Below are 23,835 nucleotides of genomic sequence, written 5' to 3'. Positions count from 1 at the left end.
GCAGTATCACTCCTAAATTTGGGCGACTGGCCAACGTCACATCTGTTGCGAGCGTTGATGTCAGTGCTCCGGAGTCCATGGCTGATCTGATACGACGGATTGTGCGGGAATAATTGTTGCGTGACAAAGACTCTGCGTGCCGGGACGAACACCAGTATGACGGTTGCGCGCTGCAAGCAGAACCCGTGACCCCATCAAATTCCTGGATTCCGGCTTTAAATACATCCCGCTTTGGCGGGGGCAGGCAACAGAACGACTTAAGCACTTCTCAGCCACGGATGGGCCGACGAACCACCTACACACGCCAGGTGGTTCGTCAGCAATACCGTCCCGATTACTACCGCCAACCAGAACCAGTTTCCGCCCGCATTTACTCGGACCGGTGGCGCCAGCAACCCGTGTGTTATAGCTGTGGCATGACCGGACACATCTCCCGGTATTGCCGTCGGCGGGGCCTACTACCACAAGATCATCGACCGCAGCCCAACGTTTCTAATAATTTCGACACTGAATTTCATCCGACACAGACTCTGGATACATACCGCACGGCACAGATGCGAAACGGATCGCCTGCTTCGAACCGCAGCTTGACGCCGCCAACCCAAAGACAGCGACAATCTCCGTCCCCTCGGCGCCGTTCTTCCCCTTCGGGAAACTAGAAGACGCGGCCGATGGGGGTGAGGTCGCCAGAAAATCAACGTTCCCAATACCTCTGCCTGTGTTTATGTTAAAGAACAAACTCGAAGTATCCATTGACGGCATCCCCACCATGGCACTAATTGACACTGGCGCAACAGTCTCTGTTATGAGTTTAGCATTCAAGAATCGATTAGGACATAAAGTGATGTTTAGCGTGAATCAAGCTGTGGTATTCCGTGGTGTTGGCGGTGAATCATTGGTGCCTTTGGGTGTGTGCTATGCGAAAGTTGTGATTGGTGGCCAAGCGTTTCGAACCGAATTCACAGTGTTGCCTCGTTCCACGCATGAAGTAATTCTAGGTATAGACTTTTTGCAACAGTGTGGTGCAACGTTAGACTGCCGTAGTGGACAGATCTCGCTTAATGCTGCGTTGATGTCGGCCCTTGTAGAAACCTCGTCGCTCGATTTGGGAGCGTTTTCTGTGTCTGAAGATACAGTTGTACCTGCGATGTCCGGAGAATTCATTCAAGTTATTTCATCTACGAATTTGAGCGAGAATTTCGACGCCGTAGTGGAACCTACAACGCTGGCCTGCGCAAAGAAGAGTGTCTTGGTGCCTCGTTGCATAGTTTCTGTCACCAGAGGCCACACCTTGCTGTGGACTGTAAACTATTCAGACGAGCCAGCCGTCTTGCCTCGTGGCATGAGGCTCGCTCATTACGAGGAAGGTGTGTCTAATTACGTGGCGGCACTAAGTAACCATGCTCCTGAAGAGAAAACATCTCATTTTGCAAAGTCTCGAATCCAGGCAATGATAAACACAGCGTTGGGAGCACAGGAGCGCCGAATTTTGACAGACCTGCTCTCCAAGCATGTTTCGGTTTTCGACTTCGCCAGAGATCATCAGCCACCGATTCCAAATTCTCGCATCCATCATTCGATTGATACTGGAATTTCTCGCCCGATCAGACAGAAGCCCTATCGTGTGTCTCCGGCCGAACGTCAGCTTATTGACGATCAAGTTCATGACATGCTCCAACGTGGCGTTATTCAGGAATCTTCAAGTCCTTGGGCGGCTCCAGTTATTCTCGTTAAAAAGAAAGACAACACATGGCGTTTCTGTGTGGACTATCGTCGGCTTAACGCCGTCACCAAAAAAGATGTATATCCACTTCCACGTATTGACGATGCAATCGACTGTCTTCATTCGGCGTCATACTTCTCCTCGGTAGACTTGAGATCGGGGTACTGGCAGATACCGAAGAACCCAAGTGACAAAGAAAAGACGGCATTTGTGACTCCCAATGGTCTCTATGAGTTTAATGTAATGCCCTTTGGATTATGCAATGCGCCTGCAACGTTCGAACGATTCATGGACACCATTCTGCGCGGACTCAAGTGGAAAATTTGTTTGTGCTATTTGGACGACGTTGTGATCTTCGGCAAGACCTTTCAGGAACACAATAGCCGCCTCGCCATCGTTCTCGATTGCATTGAGAGAGCAGGCCTCGTCCTCAACTCTAAGAAGTGCCACTTTGGCGAACGCCAAACAATTGTTCTTGGTTACTTGGTCGATAAGGATGGTGTTCGGCCGGATCCTCAGAAGATTGCGGCTGTAACCAGCTTTACAGCACCGAAATCAGTGAAGCAGCTTCGGAGCTTTTTAGGACTATGCTCCTATTTTCGTCGTTTTGTGCCCAGATTCGCTGACATCGCATACCCGCTCACGTGCCTTTTGCACAAAGATGCACCGTTCAATTGGTCTACTGACTGCGACTCTGCCTTCCGCCACCTCAAATTCCTTCTGACATCAGGACCTATCCTACGTCACTTCTGTCCTTCTGCCCCCATCGAGGTTCACACCGACGCTAGTGGCGTAGGTGTTGGCGCTGTGCTCATCCAGCGTCATGGCACCGATCAGCACGTGATAGCTTATGCTAGTCGTTCGTTGAGCAAGGCGGAGCGCAACTACACCGTCACTGAACAAGAGTGCCTCGCAGTGGTTTTTGCGGTGCAACGATTCCGTTCCTACCTATATGGCAATGTTTTTACCATCGTCACTGACCACCATTCGCTCTGTTGGCTCGCAAATCTTCGTGACCCTTGCGGCCGGCTCGCTCGATGGGCATTGCGGTTGCAAGAGTTTAACTTCACTGTGGCATACAAAAGCGGCCGCCAACATGCTGACGCTGACTGTCTGTCACGCTTGCCGCTTTCATCAACTGGTAGTGATGATGACAACTTTGATGACTACCTGGCGCCTATCTCGTCAACGTTTCCTGACCCTCAACTGTTCCAGACAGAACAACGCAACGATCAGACTTTGGCACCGCTCTTCTCTGCCGCTCATGATTCAAGAGATGCGCGTTTTTGCGTTCGTGCCGGCCTACTTTACAAGAAGAATTTCAACCACGGAGGTGCACGTTATCTCCTTGTCGTGCCGGAAAACCTCCGCATTCCCGTTCTTGAAATGATGCACGACGATACCACGTCGCGCCACTTGGGTGTCGCCCGGACCCTTCATCGCACACAGGAACGCTTTTACTGGCCGAAAATGCGTCAAGTCATTCAGCGCTATGTAGCCAGTTGTGTCAAGTGCCAGCAGTACAAACTCCCTACTTCCCGTCCACCTGGACCGCTGCACCCTATTGCGCCTCCGACCACACCCTTTGAGCAGGTGGGCATCGACCTTTTGGGTCCTTTTCCGCGATCTTCTAACGGTAACCGGTGGATAGTGGTATGTGTTGACCATCTCACTCGATATTCAGAAACAGCTGCAATACCCTCAGCCACTGCTTACGAAGTATCCCTATTTCTTCTGCGATTTCTCGTCCTGCGCCATGGCCCTCCTCGAGTTCTGATCAGTGACCGTGGGCGCCAATTTACTGCTGAAGTTATTGAAGAACTCCTTCGTCTATGCACCTGCGATTACCGTCATACAACGCCGTATCACCCGCAATCGAATGGACTTGTTGAACGGACCAACCGCACTCTGACCACTATGTTGGCGATGTACGTGGACTCTGATCACAAGAACTGGGATGAAATCCTCCCTTTTATTACATTCGCTTATAACACTGCACAGCATGAGACGACTGGCTACAGTCCGTTTTACCTCCTGTATGCTCGAGTTCCCCGCAGTAGTATGTTGACGAAAACAGCACTCGCCGAAGTCACAGACGAAACAGAAAAAAAAAAACAGAAAAAAACAAAACATAAACACATTGACGTTTCGGCACCGCTACGGGTGCCTTGTTCACAATGGAAATGAAACGAGATGGGCCGTTGCTTATGAAGTTAAAGTGTTGCGCACAAAGTGCATGTACATCTCGGGTAGATTTCCCCGCGTCCTGTTTATCGCTTCGCTTGTCATTTGGATGTGTAATGATTCCTTGAGTAGGCGGGTAGATAACAGTTTTTCCCTTTCAAGTATCTGCGCGGAATCCCAGTCAATCAGGTGGCCCGTGTCTTGATTGTGCTCTGCTAGAGCGTTAGAAGTCACTTTTTTGTTCTTTACGTCACGTTGGTGTTCCTTCAATCGTCTTCTGAAGTCGCCAGTTTCGCCTATGTAGGAAGCGCTGCAATCTTTGCAAGGAATCTTGTAGACGACGCCAGGGTAGCTTGTCTTCTCCAAAGGGTCTTTGACCCGTACCAGATGATTTCGGAGCTTGCTGGATGGTACATGGGACACTTGGACGTCGTAGGCAGCGAATATCCTGCATAAGGTTTCGCTGACGCCCTGGGCATAAGGAATGGCAGTACGCTTTTTCTTTTCTCTTCTTTCTCCGGTTGGAGGGGCTGCAGCGCGTAGTTCTTGCGAACGCAGGACCTGGGAAGGGTATCCGTTTTCTTTAAGGTCCTTCCGTATGTGGCTTAGTTCACGACGTGTTTTTCTTGGGGTTGAGCAAATCCTGAAGGCCCGATTAAAAAGTGCTGAGGCAACCGATCGCTTATGCCCTAACGGGTGCGCTGAATGAAAATTCAGATATTTACCCGTGTGGGTAGGCTTTCTGTATACACTCGTCTCTAGACCGTTTCTTGTTCTTTCAACAAGGACGTCAAGGAAGGGGAGTCGTCCGTTGACTTCTTTTTCTATAGTGAACTGGACGCTTTCTTGAAACGAGTTAAGGTGCCGCAGGAATCGTTCGGCGTCCTCTCGACGGATGAGGCAGAAACAATCGTCAACGTAACGAAGGAACAGTCTTGGTGGAGGGTCGAATGACGTCAGTGCGCGGTTTTCAATCGTTTCTAGGGCCAGGTTGGCACAAACCACAGAAATGGAAGCACCCATCGCTGTCCCGATGGGTGCTTCCATTTCTGTGGTTTGTGCCAACCTGGCCCTAGAAACGATTGAAAACCGCGCACTGACGTCATTCGACCCTCCACCAAGACTTTTCCTTCGTTACGTTGACGATTGTTTCTGCCTCATCCGTCGAGAGGACGCCGAACGATTCCTGCGGCACCTTAACTCGTTTCAAGAAAGCGTCCAGTTCACTATAGAAAAAGAAGTCAACGGACGACTCCCCTTCCTTGACGTCCTTGTTGAAAGAACAAGAAACGGTCTAGAGACGAGTGTATACAGAAAGCCTACCCACACGGGTAAATATCTGAATTTTCATTCAGCGCACCCGTTAGGGCATAAGCGATCGGTTGCCTCAGCACTTTTTAATCGGGCCTTCAGGATTTGCTCAACCCCAAGAAAAACACGTCGTGAACTAAGCCACATACGGAAGGACCTTAAAGAAAACGGATACCCTTCCCAGGTCCTGCGTTCGCAAGAACTACGCGCTGCAGCCCCTCCAACCGGAGAAAGAAGAGAAAAGAAAAAGCGTACTGCCATTCCTTATGCCCAGGGCGTCAGCGAAACCTTATGCAGGATATTCGCTGCCTACGACGTCCAAGTGTCCCATGTACCATCCAGCAAGCTCCGAAATCATCTGGTACGGGTCAAAGACCCTTTGGAGAAGACAAGCTACCCTGGCGTCGTCTACAAGATTCCTTGCAAAGATTGCAGCGCTTCCTACATAGGCGAAACTGGCGACTTCAGAAGACGATTGAAGGAACACCAACGTGACGTAAAGAACAAAAAAGTGACTTCTAACGCTCTAGCAGAGCACAATCAAGACACGGGCCACCTGATTGACTGGGATTCCGCGCAGATACTTGAAAGGGAAAAACTGTTATCTACCCGCCTACTCAAGGAATCATTACACATCCAAATGACAAGCGAAGCGATAAACAGGACGCGGGGAAATCTACCCGAGATGTACATGCACTTTGTGCGCAACACTTTAACTTCATAAGCAACGGCCCATCTCGTTTCATTTCCATTGTGAACAAGGCACCCGTAGCGGTGCCGAAACGTCAATGTGTTTATGTTTTGTTTTTTTCTGTTTTTTCTGTTTCGTCTGTGACTTCGGCGAGTGCTGTTTTCGTCAACATGCTGAATTTCCCTTGCCGGACGGGTTTCCGTCGAATCCTCAACTATCCCCGCAGTAGTCTTGATACCATCCTTCCTTTCTCCCCCCACAACGAGCCTTCTATCGCCACTACTTTATGTCGAGCCGAAGAAGCTCGCCGCGTTGCCCGCCTCCGCATCCTAGACTCACAGGAACGTTCGAAGGAGCGTTATGACAACCGACGCCCACATGTCTCTTATGTGCCCGGTGATTTAGTGTTGCTGTGGACGCCGCTGCGCAAGCGTGGTTTAGCCCAAAAGCTGCTGTTTCGTTATAGCGGCCCTTTTGTCGTTTTGGAGCGCCTGAGTGACGTGAACTATGTAATTTCACGCCGCACCGAAAGTGGCCGATGCTCACGCCGGACCCAGGTGGTGCATGTCGCTAGACTAAAAAGGTTCCATCCCCGGCACCTTTCTTAAACTGCTTGTCCTGGGGGCTTCGTCTGCGAGGGCATCACGTGTCACGTGCTTCGGGGCATCAGGAAAGGAAGAAGAGGCTAGAGAGAAGACGAAAAAAACGGAAGACACAGTGGTGTGTGCTGGTGTTCCTTGCGTGACTCGCAGCGCTTTAGACTATCAATAAACACCCCCGTTACGTACTGAGTACGTAACAATATTACTATGTTTATTGATTTTAGGAAAAGGACAATCGCAGTATCTGTCACAATTCTCTATGGACACTTAAATCGCAACGTGGGCAAAGGAAGGAAGCTGGGAAGAATAAAGAGAAATTTGCCGCAGTGAATGAGCGACCACCCGGGTATCTTTAACGTGCACTGACATTGCCCGGGTACTCCAAATCAACGCTTGACTACATAACCGAAGTGCTTGGGTTCGAACCCTTCGATTGAGACAAAAAGGTGAGGCGTCCGTGCGTTCTGTGCAATGTCAATGCTTGTCAAATATCTCCAGGCGTTCGAAATTACTCAGAAGCCTTCCGATACGGCACCTTTTCTCTCCTCACACTTTCTGTCCCACCTTCTTTCCTTCCCTAACGGCGCGGTTGAAGTGACCAAGGAAAACTGTATGATACTACCACTTTTTATCTCTATGATCGAATGTACAATTGTACTGCAAAAGTACACAAGGTCAGCTGTTGGGCTAGATGGTGACGATGTTCCATATCTACAGCGCGATAAACGGGACAAGTCGTTATATGTTTTCTCTCTTGTCCCGTTTATCGCGCTGTAGATAAACAGCAAAAGTACAGGCGCCGAACGATTCGGAATCAAAACTGTGAACGGCTCTTCGGTCGAACGAGTTTTACATGCTGCTCTTGCGTGGACAATCCCATTTCTGCTCGCCAATGTGGAAGCAAACCTAAATTTTGCATAATCGTTCTTCGTATAAACGAAAATGCATATAACTGCGTATCCGTGTTATATATTGTTTTTGTTTAATTACAACGCTATGGTATGTCAGCAGATCAAATTACCGGCAAAATTCTCGAATACTGAACGATAAAACTTTCGGCCGCCTAGCGTGTTCGAACTTGTGGCTGTGAATCAGTCCTGTTATTTGTTTTGATTCGTCCATTTCTTCATACATAATACTGAAGGAGGGGATTTAATTCACATGAATGTAAAAGAAAACAAACACCAACCGCAAACCTAATTTTGAAAGAAGAGATACGTATTGGAAACAGGCATACAACAGCTAACAGTCTCTCAAAACAGACATCAGCAGAACAAAATGCAACGCGTTAAAAACCGTGAAAATTGTTCCTAGCCGTATTGCACACAAGAAGAGGGACTGAGAACGAGAGGACACTCTCGGTCTCAGTCCCTCGTCTTGTGTGCGCTACATCTTGGAAGTATGAACCAACAACCCCAAATTTCGACATCATGAAAATTGCTCGCTTTTATAAGTGCAAAATAGCCGTACCTTTCTCAATTAGTGTTATACATAAACTAAACTTAAAGGTCGAGGCATTCAATTAATTCTGCAGACGGTCAGCAAGAGGTAATTCCAATCTAGAGAGTAAGTCAAACATTTCCCAGGTGGGCAATGGATGCTGTTACTATGACGATGCCTCGAAGCTTCATTCGTTTTGATTTCAAAGTAATCTGTTTTGTTTATTTTCAAACTGTAATCTTTCGTATACCTGGTTCTATCTTTTAAGTTGAGCTTGCTTGCAGAGTTTTGTTAGCGTATTAAAGATAACCTTGAGAAGAATACCTATATCCTATTAAGTTTGAAAGTGTTGGTGGCGATTTGAGAATCGCAAACGTTTTGGAGTATTAATTTATCGGTATAACAAGTGATTTATATTCGAAGCAGTTTACAACCGATATACATCGCACATAGTGCGTCTCTGTGTTTTAACCTTCCGTCATTTAGTTATGCACTCCTGTCACCCATCTGCCTTTATATGAAGATGTAATCAAAGTAGCAGAGTGAGGCATTAGTGGATGATCTGAACAAAAACCAGTGTCCAAGCCGCATACATTTACGGCACTCTTTTTTCGTCAACTGTGTAAAGGGCAAGCTGTATTGTTGCAGATCCGAGACTCTGACCTCGAGGAGCTCAAGAAAGACTTCCCACAGTTTATCAACGAGCACGTGGAGAGACTCACGCTGGACAACACGCGCATCGGCCAGATCTACGTGGGCGACATCATACGTCCCATGAAGAACCTCCGTAGCCTGCAGCTGGAGAACGAGACCATACAGCAGGTATTGGCCACACGCACCCGCTGTCAATGTTCATCGTTGAGGATAGGCGCTTGTGCGCAGTCGTTGAGTTCGTTTTACAATCGCTGACCGCATCGCAACTGGTAGCCGTCCTTAAGGTCCTCCGAATCACTTTACACCGAAAGGTATCGAGTACACCCATTGCTTTATTCCCGTAAACACTGAAAATTAGAACTGTTAGATCAGGCCGCGTACAGGTATAATAATTGTTTATACGAAAGTATTTAATGTGGTAGTTCATCATAACATGATACGTATTATACCAACTGCAGGCGAAGGCCCCTCCCTTATTTCTTTAATTTACGTGGTCCGGTGCTAGCTACATCCAATTGACCCTGGAAGTTCTTAACCCCGTCCACCTACCATACTTTTTGCTGCCTCTGCTACGCTTTCCTTCTCTGGAATCTAGTTTATTAGCCTAAGCGACCATATGTTATCGTGTCTTCACGCTACATGTCCTGGCAATGCTGACTCACTTTGCACGCTTCCTATCTCTTAACGTATGCGCCTACCATTTTTTGTTCCATAGCCCTCTGCGTTTTCCTCAACTTAAGGAGAATCATTTTCATTAGTCTGCACATTTTAGCCCCACAGGTAAGATGGAACTGTTGTATACTTTCGTCTTCAGCGATACCGGTAAGTTGCTGTTATAACATGCGAGCACTTGCCAAATGTGCTCTATCCCAATGTTATTTTCGCAGTATTTCTCCTTCATGATCATGATGTGCAGTTATTACCTCTCCTAAGTACACATATTCGCCTACCACCACAAGTGGTTAGCTGCCTATTTTAAACTGCATTTCCTTCCCGAGGCTGTTAGTCTTCTGCATATTGATTTTAAAGTCTACCTTTCTGATTTTCCTGTCTAGGTCATGAAAACTTCTTTGCAGTTTATCCCTCAGTTACTTAGCAAGGCAATGCAATCAGCGAATCGCACAATATAGAGGTTTTCTTTGTCAACCTTTATCCCTAACTGCTCCAATTACAAATCGATGAATATTTTCTCTAAGCAAGCTGTGATGAGTACTGGGGATATCGTATCTCATTGGCTAACAACTTTATGGGAATGTGGTTATCTTCATCATGGAGAACTATGGTTGCTGTGCAGCCACTTTAGATATCTTTCAGTACTTTTACATACGGCTCGTCTACATCCTGATTCCACAATGTCTGTGTGAATGCCGAAGTTTCTACTGAGTCAAATACTTTTTCGCATTCATTGAACGCTTAGTACAAAGGGTGGTTATATTCCGAGCATTGTTTCGATCACCTTGTTCATGTTATGAATATTATCAATAGTTTAGTACCCTTTACGAAAATCTGCTTGATCTTTTCCTTGGTTGAAGTCTAAGTTTATCATGATTCTGGTAGTGACGACCTGAGTAGATACCTTATATTGTGGGGTATTGCACCGAAAGTCCAGGAAACACACCCTGAGCCTTGAAGACTGTCGAGTGCAAGAGCGGTTCGAGCGCGACGATAACCAGCCAGCTCCGTCGTCTACACCCACTGACTGTCTCAGCTTCGTCGTCCACTACAGTTTGTATCCCTGCCCCGTAATCTCTAGCATCGAGTCGATGTGGCGCGATGCTAGACGGAACAAGTTAGCGAAATGGTACACAGAAGCGTCACAAGGGCCGAGCGGCGGTTGACGAAAAGTTCAGTCATGCACGATCGTGATAGGGCTTCAGTCGAACCACGTGCACAACTTCAGGATGCTTTGACCTTCGAGTTGGAGCTGGGGCTACTGGAAAAACGGCATAGATGACGTCAGTGATGTGGCGGACAACCTCGTAGGGTCCGAAGTATTGGCGCAGTAACTTTTCACAAAGGCTGCTATGACGAACAGTTGTCCACACCCACACGAAGTTGCCCGGCTTGTAAGTGACGATTCATTGGCCGAGCTTATACCGAGCAGCGTGATTCGTCTGTGGTCAGTTCATTCGAAGATGTGCTAATCGCCGCACTTCTTCAGCGCGCTGAAAAAAGATGTTGACGTCAAGTCAGCGTCAAAGCCACAAGAAGGGTCAAATGGCATCATGGCGTCCGATGGCGTGCTCACTTGGCGACAGAAGACAAGCTGGCACGGGGTCAGTCGCGTCGTTTCTTGAGTGACGGTATTGCACGCGAAAGTTACATCTGGCAAAATCTTATCCCAGGTGCGATGTTCTACTTCCGCTTACATAGAATGCATGTCGGTGCGGGTGTGATTGAGGCTCTCCACTAACCCATTGGCCTGAGGGTTGGTGCTATCGATGCCGTCGCACGTCGATAGCTAGTGTGAGTAAAGCCGAGTTCAGACTACGTGCACATCCGTCGTAAGTATCGTATTTATCGCAGTGCGCATAGCGGCTGGAACTCCCGTTTACGTAGCTTGCGACCGCGCATGTTCACACTGGGCCGTTCGGTAAGATGCGTTCTTTACGACCGGCCAATTACCGCTCTCAACATGGTGCCGGTTAGCTGGCTGCTGATAGCGGAGGTCTGGGCTCTTCAAACTTAAAATGAGATGTGAAGAAAAGACTGGGTACAAAAATAAAATACGAAAAAGAACAATGGGTATATTAACAATTAACCACTCGATTACAAATACACTTTTTCGTTTCGCACACGCACGTACGCACACAGTTTTCAGACGTCCGCTCACCGTGCTGACACACCGCTCACTCCTTCGAACATTTCTTCACGCACCCGCTCTCATTGTCGACGCACTGCGCACTGCTGTTCGGTGTCCCGTGATCGCACTCTCTCGCACCGAAACAGGCGTGCGGTCCGCCTGCATTTCTGCTTGCGATTTTACCAGTGCCCCGGAGCGATCTTGGAGACGGGTCGGGGCGGTGACTCAAAGGTCGTACTACTGACTCGAAACAATGAGGCGGGGCGCGCGGCAGACGCGGAACCTCGTCCCCTCACAGAAAACGCTCTTTTTTTTCTCTTTTACGGTGAGCTTTTTTGAAACTTCGACGAGTCCGCGCCAGCTCCGTTCTGCGGCCTGACCGCAACGTCGCCCCGCATCGGCCTTTCGCTGCAGGTTGTTTCCTCACTTGTCAACGGAGCCGATGGGCTGCGAGAATGCACTGGGATGAAGCGGGCATCCCCGCCTTCATAACCTCACTTTTCTGAACTAGAGGAAACATTTGCTTGTTGAGAGCTTGTTCGCAGATGAAAAAACGGATTGAAAAACCACTTACTGCTTTGACTCAGCGCACTGGCAATTTGAAGCCAGGCATCGTTTTGCACTAATCTCTGTGCGATTTCAGCTACTGGTAGTAGAGATCCGGCCTCTGCCGAGCTTTTTTTCATGAGAAGCTGATAATTCCACAGCGAGGAAGGTTCCGCACTGCACATGATCAAGCTGCGGACAGACACAATCACCGACGCAACACCAATAGCACCGGCGAGCCGAGACAGTGCAGCAGAGTAGGAGCGTTGGATGATGTCGCCTACTAGCTGGTTTGCACGCGAAATCTGGGTGGACCGGAAGCCTCGTGACCCTAAAGGGAAAACCGAAACGGCTGTGCGCAATGGTCGCGCGTAATGGACGTATCTGTGCTAGTAGTAAAAGTCGCGGTTCCCCCGACATTCACGCGCACACTGGCTGCGGACGTTATGCATCTTACTCCCAATGCGACAGCAGTCTGAACGGACACATTACGTTTTTTGCGCTTTCGCTTACTATCCCCAGGCAGCACCAGCCATCGGCCCAATATTGGGGATTGAATGGGTATTACTGGTCCACAAGTGGCTCAATGGTGCCAATGAGCTACCAATAATGCGCCCCCAAGCTTTAACATAAGCATTATTGGCCCAGTGAACTTCACCGATATCCGTTATTGGTATTCAATCGGCTAAGAGCGGTCACTATAGCCCACGCATACTGAACCGCTTGCCATTATTGTATACACAGTGAGACAACCTGGTCATTATTGGCCAACCAGCTACATTTGTTTGCCAATATCTTCCATACCATGGTGTAACCTGGTAAATATTGTCCGGTCAATAACAATGGCTTCTCAATATTGCATATATCTAGGCATACAGTGGCCAATAATGTCCAACCAACATTGGCGGCTTCCTAACATAGTAATATCTTGGTTTCTACTGTTCGATATTGTCTAATGAGCCTTGATGGCTGGCCAGCATTGCACATATCATGGCATAGGCTGGGCAATAATGTTTTGCCAATATGGCTGTCTTGTCAACATTGACTATATATTGGCATGCATTGGTCAATATTGTTCTGACAGTCATGGTGGCCCGCCAACAATGTATATGCATCGGCTTATAGTGGTCAATATTGTTTGATGGACTGTGATGGCTAACCAGCATTGGACATATCATGGCGTAGCTTGGTTAATATTGTCCGGCCAGTATGGTTGTCTTGTTAACATTGCATATATATTGGCATGCATTGGTCAATATTGCCCCACCAGCTTTAGTGGCATACCAACATTGTATATATCTTGGTTTATAATGGTCAATATTGTCTAATGAGCTTTGATGGCTGGCCAGCATTGCACATATAATGGCATAAATTGGTTAATATTGTCCGGCCATTATGGTTGTCTTGTCAACTATAAATGGCATATATTGGTCAATAGTGACCCACCTGTCATGACGGCCTGCCAACAATGTATACATATTGCATTATATTGTTCAATATTGTTCGATGGACTGGGATGGCTAGCCAGCGTTGCATTCTAATGGCATAGAATGGGCAATAATTTTCTGCCAACATGGATGGCTTGTCAACATGGAATATATCTTGACATTGGTCAATATTGTCCCATCAGATTTGGTGGCATCCCAATATTGTATATATCGGTGGTTTCTAGTAGTCAATATTGTCTAACGAGCTTTGATGGCTGGTCACCATTGCACATTTCAGGCTGCGGTGGCACTAAAAACCATTAGAAGCAGGTCTGACCGACACAGCCATTTTTAATGTGCATGTATCCCAATACGACACTGTTTTTGGGCTAATTTCGTCCGAACTAAATCTTTTGCTGGCCCGGATATCAGTTTACGTTCAATTGTAGAAGATATTCATACGCCATACGTAATTTGGGCCACCATATATATAATGTTTTTTTGGGATTAATGCACAGATTGTCTTCAAATTGTTTGACTGAGCTGACCACACAAAAAGCACAGAAGCGCCCATCACGGAAAATGTAGAATATATTTTTCTAAATATATTTTCCGTGATTTACTAATTGCTGCGGATGACCTGCGATTATATTTGACGATTTTGGTAGAGTACTCTTTTATTTACGATTTTAGGCACGAATAATTGTCATGTAAAATTCTGCATATAATATCTTCGAGACAATTCCTGCAGACTAGAGGGCCGGATGTCGATCACGCGTGGACGTAGCAAACACAGATAGTGTTCCAAACTTTAGCCAAGTGTTGAAAAAATTCTGCCAGCATGTGGAATCTACACTGCAGAAATTTGCGAAGCCGAGATTAATGATTCTGCATACGGTGCATCACGTATCATTATCGTTATCAACTAAACGCAGCGTCATTATAATTGATACTGTCATCATTATCATTACCACTAATTGCGGCATCATTCTCGTCACTGTCATCAGCGTAGACAAGGAGAATTATATATGCTGCTTGTTTCGCGATCCAGGGTTTAGTGCAGTTGGTTAAAGCGCTAGCTAGGCTAGGAGTCTGATTCCCGGTGGAGACGATTTGTTTTTCTGATCTCGTCAAACCAGGGTGATTGAAAGTGATAGACACATCAGTGCACAGATCCTGAACACATCTCGGCAACCACTCTCGTGCATGGAATTTCGTTCCATGGGCCTATATATCCGCATACGAGTGCACAAGCATACGCACACACTCGAGCACACATCTGACAAGCAAAAATTTAACAGATGCGTGTCCGCGAAAAAACTCCTGCGCAGTCAAGAAACACAAGGTACTCAAATGCAAAGAACGCTACAGAACGTGTGAGTCGCTTGAACAAACACCGGTGGCTAAGTTTGGATAGTAAACGCAGAAACGTCGAATATATCGAGTGAATCCACATCCTGTAACCGTTTGTTGGTCCTTTAAATGGTGGTCGCTGATAACGCGGAAAAGTCGCGCGTAGAGATATGGCCGGAAAATGATGAGGGCCCACATTACCGCCAGACATTCTTTCCCAGACGCTGAATAGATCGTTTCGGAGCGTGTTAAGTTGCTGTGCCATTGTGAAGGAGGGGAGCACTCCAAAACAGCCGGCTAGCCTCTTCTGTTTGCCTTTTCTTTTGTAATTGTTAACTTTGTTGTCAGGGGTTTTTATGGGGACGCGTCCGGCCGCCCGTTGAACTTGAAATACGTGAGGAAAAGTTATTTGACCGGGAGTTCGGGGCTGAGAACTGGGGAGGTGGTGGTTGGACCTTGAGACACAGTAGGCATGACGGCGCACAGGAATTATGAGACTCGGAGAAAACGACATGCCGCATCTGCCGCTCGTACCACTTAAGAGCCTTCAAATGTACACACGGCAGTGACCCCTGGCCTGTGCGACCGGGGGAGTGTGCTGATCGCTGTTGCAGCCGCGTGCGAAACCCAGGCTCGTCTTACGGCTAGCACACGTTCTTTCAGTTTCAAAGACAGATCCGTGCAAGTCAGGCGTGCCGGCGACGCGGAGACTGCGGAGAGCGAAACCATCTCCGCGTCGTCGTTTACCCTGTCAGCTCAGACCAATAACGGGCGAAGGTTTATTATCTTCCCTGCTCAGTGCATTACGAATGCAATCCAAGGTGCATTACCAAGGCACCGACGCAATCGCAAGCTGGGAAAACAAAACACGAAAACGGACGGTCGCTCGAGAAGCGCGACGTTTACACACACGCGGTCTCGCGTTTCTGGCTTCGCTCGCGCGAGCCGTGGGTGCCGTTTACAATGCGATGCCTGCGTGGTATTCGAGCGGAAAGGCGCGCACCGCGCACTCGACTCTCCACTGAACATAAATTTGCCCGCGGCCCTCTCGCCGAGCCCGCCAAGACGCGGGAGGACAGTAAGGCACATCCGGTGCTGTCGGTTCTAAAGTTGACGGAAACATCGCCGCAGCACACGGCGCTCGTGTTGATGAGCGTGGTAGCAATAAATTATCTTTTTCCCGCCCTGCTTACGGCCAGCGGGGTCCGGGCACTACCCTCATATTTTTTGCTGTCCTGTGTGCCCTTGCACGTGTATGCATTGGTGATGAAAGTGGCGTTCATGTGTCTGCTAATTTGTTTTGTCTCGCCCCTGATTTTGAGAAAGTATCTATGCGTCATCTCCACAGGAGGAAAGTTCGAAAGATTGGTGGGAGGCACGCGGTGCTCGCGAGAGACTAATCTCAGAGGTGCTAATGTTGTATTGGCTATTTAAAATGTTGCTTTGTAACTCTGATTGGCTGGTAGAAGTTCTTTTCCTCCGATTGGCCACGAGGTTGGTCCCCAGGATGCTGAAAATGTGTACTTAAGAGGGGTGTTTGGGGAGAAAAAGGGGACTGACTGCCGACGTACATCCGTGGACTGTGTTCGCAGAGGCGAAATGTATTGTTTACCCGTTCAATAAAGTGCCAGTAGCACTCAAAACGTTTTCCGTCCGTTTCCTGCAACGTGTCCCCGGATCAACGGACCATCTAGAACATCACATCATCCATATAAGAAAGTTAATCGACGCAGTCGACAGGATGATCCGCCGGCTTTTTGCGAAGCGGAGAAAGACATCAGCGCTACGGGGCACGAGCTGAGGAGGACAACACCCTGAAGAGATGTCCTGCAGTCACGGTTCGGACGGCGGCGACAATCTGATGAGTGATCCCGCAGCTACAGCTGAACATCACAACGACTGGGTGTTCGGTGGAAACAAGAAACGTCTTCGAGAAGGCTTCCGTAGAAGTGAAGAGGTGGAGCTTGGAAGGAGACCACCAGACCCTGGCGGAGCAACGACCAGGTCGAAGACTGAAGTTGAGGTGCCCCGTGTATCGATGCTACTGACCGCAAAGAATCGGCGAAAGTAGAGGCTTCGGAAGCCAAGGCTTCATTCACGACAGCGCGGCGAGCGGGAGGCTGCCGAGAAAGTGAGCGGAGCCCTGCGACAATGAGGAGACATCTCAGCAAGAGGCCTCAGAAGCCAAGGCTTCACGACTGCACCGACAACTGAGATAGTTTCTCCGCTCTCTTTATTTGCCTCAGCGTATGAGTGTGAGCCGCTGGGTTGATTTAAAGTATCTCACAATGGCTGCCTTTTGTTGGTGGGAAGAGTATGATGGTGCACACGGCACTTGGTATGCGCCGATGCCAGAGACTGAGCGATCTAAGGAAAAAGAGGAAAAGGAGAGAAGCGAAGCGCATGTCCGCGATCTCCTGCGGCAGTTAGCCATAGCCGAGGAAGAGCTCAGAGAGGAGAGGAAACAGTTTGAAGAGCGCTCACGGAGAGCGGCGCGTGCAGATCCAGGCACACACTAGCGTAAATTGCCCTGATCAAAGACTGATCGAGGCAGTTGGCGAGGTTAGCAGCAGCAGCGGCAATAAGTCCGTTCTTGCAGAGAACGTAAAAGATAAATGGTAGATTCCTGCAGAAAGTGCTGTTATTTCCAGTGATCCGGAGAGCGCAGTTGAAGTTTGCGTCGAGGAGCCTCGGGTTGTGGAAACAACCGGTGTTGAGAGAGACAGGCAGTCTCCTACTTCTGAGGTAGAGGTGCGCTCTACGGAGTCGCCTGCCAAAGTGACCGCCATTGACCTAAAGGTGCAGGTCGAGTCTTGCGAAGTAGCCGAATGTGCTCACCATGCTAATGACGAGAATGAGACCTACGACTCGACATGCTTGGTTGGCGCGAGCGCTGAACTTGTGTTCCTAACTGGAGTGGCAGTATGCCAGACAGGATGTGCCGAGACCGACACAGTGAAGACAGTGATCGCGGCATCAGTAGTAATATCCGAGAAGCCAGCAGCCGCACAGCTGGATAGAAGGGGCGATCCCGACCCAGAAAACATAGGTTCATGTGAAGATGTAGATGAGCGGAGTCTGAGGCATTTTCTGGGCGATGGCGACGGAAATTGTGTCCCACGCTTTGAAAACAGCAATGTAGCATTGCCGCAGGCAGCGATAGAACACGACCAGTGTTGGGACCTCGTTGCGCATTGCGCAAAGTGCGGATCGCTAAGGCGGAGCCTCCTGAGAGTGAGCTTGTTAGGTTGGGAGCCTCCGGCGCCTAACAGTTTGCCGGCCGCCCCGGTTCCCCCTCCTCCCCTTGCTCGCTGACTTGGTCCCCCTCTGTTGTGTGCGTCCGGCGGGATACCCCGCGGTGAAAGAATGGCCATCGCCGGAGCGCTGACTTTTGTGTCCAGCGTTGCGACTCGGACGAAGACAAGCTAACCGTCCTCGCGAGCCCTTCTGTTTCTGAGAATTGTGTTTTATGGCCCTCGAAGATGCGCCGCGCGGATGCCCCAGAAATGGAGACGGGATGGGGACCGCTACTACCGCTACTGCTCCTCGGACCACACGTGTGGCTCCTGCTGCGCAATGCTTTTGTTCGTTGTGCTTTTCCGTGTCGGGCCGCGGGGCTGTAGCCATGTGTTTGGACATTCGACAGTTTCGATTAAACGCGCGGTGCGGGAAAACAAAAGCAACTTCGTTAGCCCCGACCCGCGATTGGCCCATTTAAGTTGGTCTAAAAGCGTTTGACTGCGTAGATCACAGCAGATTGTGGCAAGCTCTCCAAGAGATGGGAGTTCCAATTCACCTCATCTGTCTCCTCAGGAACCTGTATGAAGGGCAAGAGGCCACAGTCAGAACTGGGCATGGTCTTACTGATTGGTTTCCGATTGAGAAAGGGGTGAGGCAAGGCTGCATACTGTCGCCCTGCCTATTTAACCTACATGCAGAGTGCATCATGAGGAAGGCCGGTCTGGACGAGTCTTCAGCTGGAGTGAAGATTGCTGGAAAACGTATCAACAACCTTAGATATGCGGATGATACCACTTTAATGGCAGAAAGTGAAGCGGAACTCAAGAGACTTCTGATGCGCGTACAAGAAGAGAGTGAGAAGTTTGGGCTTAAACTGAACATTAAAAAGACGAAGATCATGGCGTCCTGCCCTATCAAGTCCTGGAGCATCAATGGACAAGAAGTGGAAGCTGTGACAGATTTTCTGTTCTTGGGCGCCAAGATTACCTCGGAAGGAGACTGCAGCCATGAAATTAGGAGACGCCTGCTTCTGGGAAAGAGAGCAATGGTTAGCCTTGACCGCCTAGTAAAGAGCAGAGACATTAGTCTGCCAACCAAGATCCGTATAACTCGTGCTATGGTCTTTCCAGTTGTGATGTATGGATGCGAGAGTTGGACTGTGAAAAAGGCTGACCGCCGAAGAATTGACACGTTTGAATTGTGGTGCTGGCGAAGACTCTTGAGAGTTCCTTGGACTGCCAGAAGATCAAATCAGTCGATATTGTCGACCATAAACCCTGACTGCTCATTGGAGGGTCAAATTCTAAAGTTAAAGCTCAGCTACTTTGGTCATCTGATGAGAAGAGAGGAGTCGCTGGAGAAAGATTTGATGTTGGGAAAGGTTGAGGGTCGCCGGAGAAGGGGTAGGCAGCGAACGCGATGGTTAGATGGCATCCTCGAGGCATTGCAGATGAAGCTATGTGATGTTAAGAAGATAGTGAGAGACCGGAAAGCGTGGCGTGACATGGTCCATAGGGTCACGAAGAGTCGGACACGACTGAACGCCTGAACTGAACTGAAAAATTATCGGATTGGCCACCAGAAGCTGGGCGGTGATTGACATTGTTACGGCGCGCACCGAGGAGTGCTGTGCCAGAAAAAGAAGAGGCGCGGGACGAGCGCGAGACGAGCGCTCGGCGCCATCGCGAGGGTTAGACAACAAAAGAAGAGCGCCGGGGCAAGTGGTTTTTGCCTGGTGTCCTCCGTTCTTCTGTGTCTATCTCTAGGCGGGCACAGCGTCCCATAACAATATGTAGGAGCTCCCCAAAAACCTGGGAAAGTTGATTTAAGGGGACGTTTTGGCGCGAAATGGGAAGAGCGCGGCGGGTCTTGGCCGCCTCTGGACTAAATTATCGTTTTCACTGCCCTGTACGTCTTTGGCCCTATCTTGAATAAACGGCCTTTATATTCAAGACTTCTCCAACTTGCAAAGTGCCGCTGGACGAGCGGACTATGGAGCTTGACGCTCTTCGTTCGACCCTATACGATCATCCATGTCACCGTGATCGCTTCAACAGTCGTCATCCAGTTCGCAATTTAACTGAGCTCCTTGAGCTAGGCAAGATAGCTCCAGAGACAAATTTTGGGTGCATTCTTGTTCGCGCTTTCGGGGAAGCGTGTGCAGGAGAAGAGCAAAGCCAGAATGCAGGGCGCGTGCGAATATCTTGAATGCTGAGGCTCGTCTGTGCCGTGCGAGCAGTCAAGGCATTTGGTCCCGGTGGCAAGCGCTGTGCGCTGAATAGTCTTAACCCACTCTGCCACTGCCAATGTGACAGGCGTAAATGCCTCCTGTGGCTCTACCACGCGCTGAGGCAGTGACTGAGAGTGGGGGAACGTTGACTATTGATTCAAGAGACTTTGAGCACGGAGTGGACAGTCATTCCTGTGCGGGACATGTGTAAACTTCTGCGCTTTGTGCTTGATCATGCTGTGTTTATTGCTCGATTTGGTGGTGTGTACGCAAAGCTGTGTCGCCTTGTATGGGGTATGATTTAGTCACCGTTTGCGAATGTGCACACGGATTATTGTCGTTCAGGGCGCGCACGTCTCTGCACTATTGTTTTGCATGCTGCATTTGTTTCTGTTTGTTAGGTGTACGAGACACCACAATGTCCGCCCCGTTAGAGGAGTTTTATGTTGGGCGTACAGCAAGGCACAACATTCTTAGTGGGAAGGTGTTAAGTTGCTGTGCCGTTGTGGAGCAGGGCAGCACTCCAAAACAGCCGGCTAGCTTCTTCTGTTAGTATTTTCTTTTGTAATTGTTAACTTTGTTGTCAGGGTTTTTTATGGGGACGCGTCTGGCCGCCCGTTGAACTTGAAATACGTGAGGAAAAGTTATTTGACCGGGAGTTCGGGGCTGAGACCTGGTGAGGTGGTGGTTGGACCTTGAGACAGAGTAGGCATGACGGCACCAGACACAGGAATTATGAGAATCGGGGAAAACGACCTGCCGCATCTGCCGCTAGTACCACTTAAGAGCCTTCAAATGTACACACGGCAGTGACCCCTGGCCTGTGCGACCGGAGGAGTGTGCTGATCGCTGTTGCAGCCGCGTGCGAAACCCAGAGTCGTCTTACGGCTAGCACACGATGCTTGAGTTTCAAAGACAGATCCGTGCAAGTCAGGCGTGCTGGCGACGCGGAGAATGCGGAGAGCGAAACCATCTCCGCGTCGTCGTTTAACCTGTCAGCTCAGACCAATAACGGGCGAAGGTTTATTATCTTCCCTGCTCAGCGCATTCCGAATGGGGCGGCACCGACGCAATCGCAAGCTGGCAAAATAAAACACGAAAACGGACAGTCGCTCGAGAAGCGCGACGTTTACACACAAGCGGTCTCGTGTTTCTGGCTTCGCTCGCGCGAGCCGTAGGTGCCGTTTCCAATGCGATGCCTCCGTGGTATTCGAGCGGAAAGGGGCGCAGCGCGCAGTCGACTCTCGACTGAACATAAATATCCCATACAACATAAATTGAGTGGCGAGCGCAATATTATAGCCAGAAGGTTGCAGAAGCGTCATGTAGAATGTCCTTCCACATGGCTGAGTAAAGAAAGAGCTTTGCAGCAAACATTCTGTAAGAGTAAATTATATTGCAGTCCGACCGAGCACTCATTTTTTCAGCGAGTCTCTTACGTTGTTTTCTTTGTACGTCGCCTTTGTCAACCTTTTGACCTAGGCTCGTTTTCTTCCACGGCTTCTACAAGAGTAATGTGCATTGGTGCTTCATACTATTACCCCCAGGAGAAAAAGGGCACGTCGCATGGCGTAGATAGAACAGGCTGGTCGTAACTGGGCTTGAAGAGGTCAACGTGCACAGTTTTACGCCCACGGTGACGCACATCCTGCGCCGGCGCAAGAGGTTTGATAATGTAGTTCACTGGAGATGTCTGGCAAATAACACGATACGGACCGCGGTATCTGGAAGGGAGTTTGGTAGAGAGGCCGAACGCGGTATCAGGAACCAAAAGCCACACAAGGGAATCTGTGTTGTAGGACAGAGCTAGACATGTCGGTGCGCGAAGGGATTTCTGATGACTTGTTCTGAGTTGTGAATGATCGAGCAAGTTGGTGACATTCTTCTGCATATACGGCTGCTTAAGAGAGGGTGGTCGATTCGGAGGTATCGGGGTGATAAGGGAGTACCGTGCCCATAGGTTCATGGCCGTAGAGAAGGAAAAACTGGAAGAAACTGGTCGTGCTTTGTGTGGCAGTATTAAATGTGCACTTGACGAACGGGGAGAAGCCGGTCCCAGTTTGAGCGGTCGGACGCGGCATTCATGGCCAACATATCACTCGGTTAAAACGTTCCGTCATTCCATTTGTGGTAGGTTGAAGTAGAACGGTGAACAATACGGCATACTTGTAGAAGGGCTTCGACCGTCTCAAAGAGAAAAACGCGACCACGGTCACCGAGCACTTATTTAGGCGAACCGTGGCGCAGAACAAGGGGATGAAAGATGGAACGTCTTGCGCCGACGCAGAAGGTATAAAGATGATGTTTTTGCATAGTGTGTAAGATGATCGACTGTCAGCATTACTCAATGGTTACCAGCTGGAGTGATTGGCAGCGGCCCGTAAAGATCAATTTCCACACGGTCGAAGGACCTTTTGGGGCAGGGCAAGGGCTTCATCGGAGCGGTGGTTCGGCGTGGGGGGTTTTTGTGACGTTAGGATTCCTAGCATGCGCGGACGTAATGACGGACGAAGCAGTGCATACCCCGCCAGTAAAAGCGGAGACGAAGATGGGTATAAGTCTTCAACACTCCGGCGTGGGCGCACTGAGAGTTGGCGTGAAACGCTGCACATATGTCCGGACGGAGGGACCGATGAATGACGAGGAGCCACTTAAGTCAGTAGGAAAAATAATTTCAGCAGTAAAGAATGCCATCGCGGATGGCAAAATGATGAAATGGAAGAGTTCGACAGGCGGAGCGCAGATAGAATCGTAAGAAGAGAAGCAATCCAAGGGCCTTTGCTCATTCGGCATGTCGGCAATCTCCAGTGAAGATGCATCACCTATGGTGTGAGCTGTTGAGCCAGAGTCACATTGGAGAGGTGACATAGACAGGGCGTCCGCATCGGAATGCTTACTGCCAGACCGGTAGGTAACCTGAATGTCGTACTCTTGTACGCGGAGCACATCAAGAGCAAGACGGCTGGATGGGTATTTAAGAAATACCTAGTAGATAACCAGCTAGCCCGTCAGCTTACTCTTTTCAAGTACATTTATAGACCAGCGGGCACATTCTCATCTTCGTTGGCCGACCCCTCGTATGTGGTATCCCTCTTCGCAACAGCGCCTTGCAGGGCAAAACTTATTGGTTTCTGCATTCAGCGCTGGTGTGTGCGTTCTATGGTCATCTGTCCGTGTGTAGCACGCGCTGTTGAAATACATAATGGGTCTTTAAGAATGGACAACCAGCTAGATTGCATGATGATCCCTGACAACTGAAAAGGGACGAGCCTATAGGTAAGGGCGGAAATTACCGATGACCCAAATAATCGCCAAGCACTCCTTTTCTGTTACATCATGTTTTTTCGACCTTTGTGCGGTTGGCATAAGCAATAACGTTCTCGTTGAAGCCGGGCTTTTTTTGTACGAGAACAGTGCCGAGACTCACATCGCTGTAATGAGTGTGGAGTTCCCTAGGCGACCAAGGGTTGAAATAGCAGAGAATGGGAGACGACACTAGAAGGCGGCGAAACGTCGAAAAGACCTTATCACAGTTGGATGTCCAAGAAGAAAAAATGATGTCACCGGCAAGGAGATCAATCAGCGGTGACATGAATCAAGCGAAACTCGGGAAGAAGCGACGAAAAAAGGA

General features: G+C 49.1%; 1 protein-coding gene across 2 annotated transcripts in view; it reads left to right on the top strand.

Annotated features, from left to right (window-relative positions):
• The window catches only part of LOC146187569 (uncharacterized), a 378,746-nt gene that overhangs the window by 146,582 nt on the left and 208,329 nt on the right, over positions 1–23,835 (top strand). For both annotated transcript variants that reach the window (XM_084605785.1, XM_084605786.1), the window contains exon 3: positions 8,600–8,773. In XM_084605785.1, coding sequence (XP_084461911.1) covers positions 8,600–8,773 — 174 coding nt within the window. The remainder of the gene's footprint in view (positions 1–8,599; positions 8,774–23,835) is intronic.

The sequence above is a fragment of the Amblyomma maculatum genome, chromosome 6 (assembly GCF_055883805.1).
Source record: "Amblyomma maculatum isolate TAMU_Amacu chromosome 6, ASM5588380v1, whole genome shotgun sequence".
NCBI classification, from domain to species: domain Eukaryota; kingdom Metazoa; phylum Arthropoda; class Arachnida; order Ixodida; family Ixodidae; genus Amblyomma; species Amblyomma maculatum.
The sequence above is the reverse complement of the archived record's forward strand: the minus strand, read 5'-3'. Positions and strand labels throughout refer to the sequence as shown.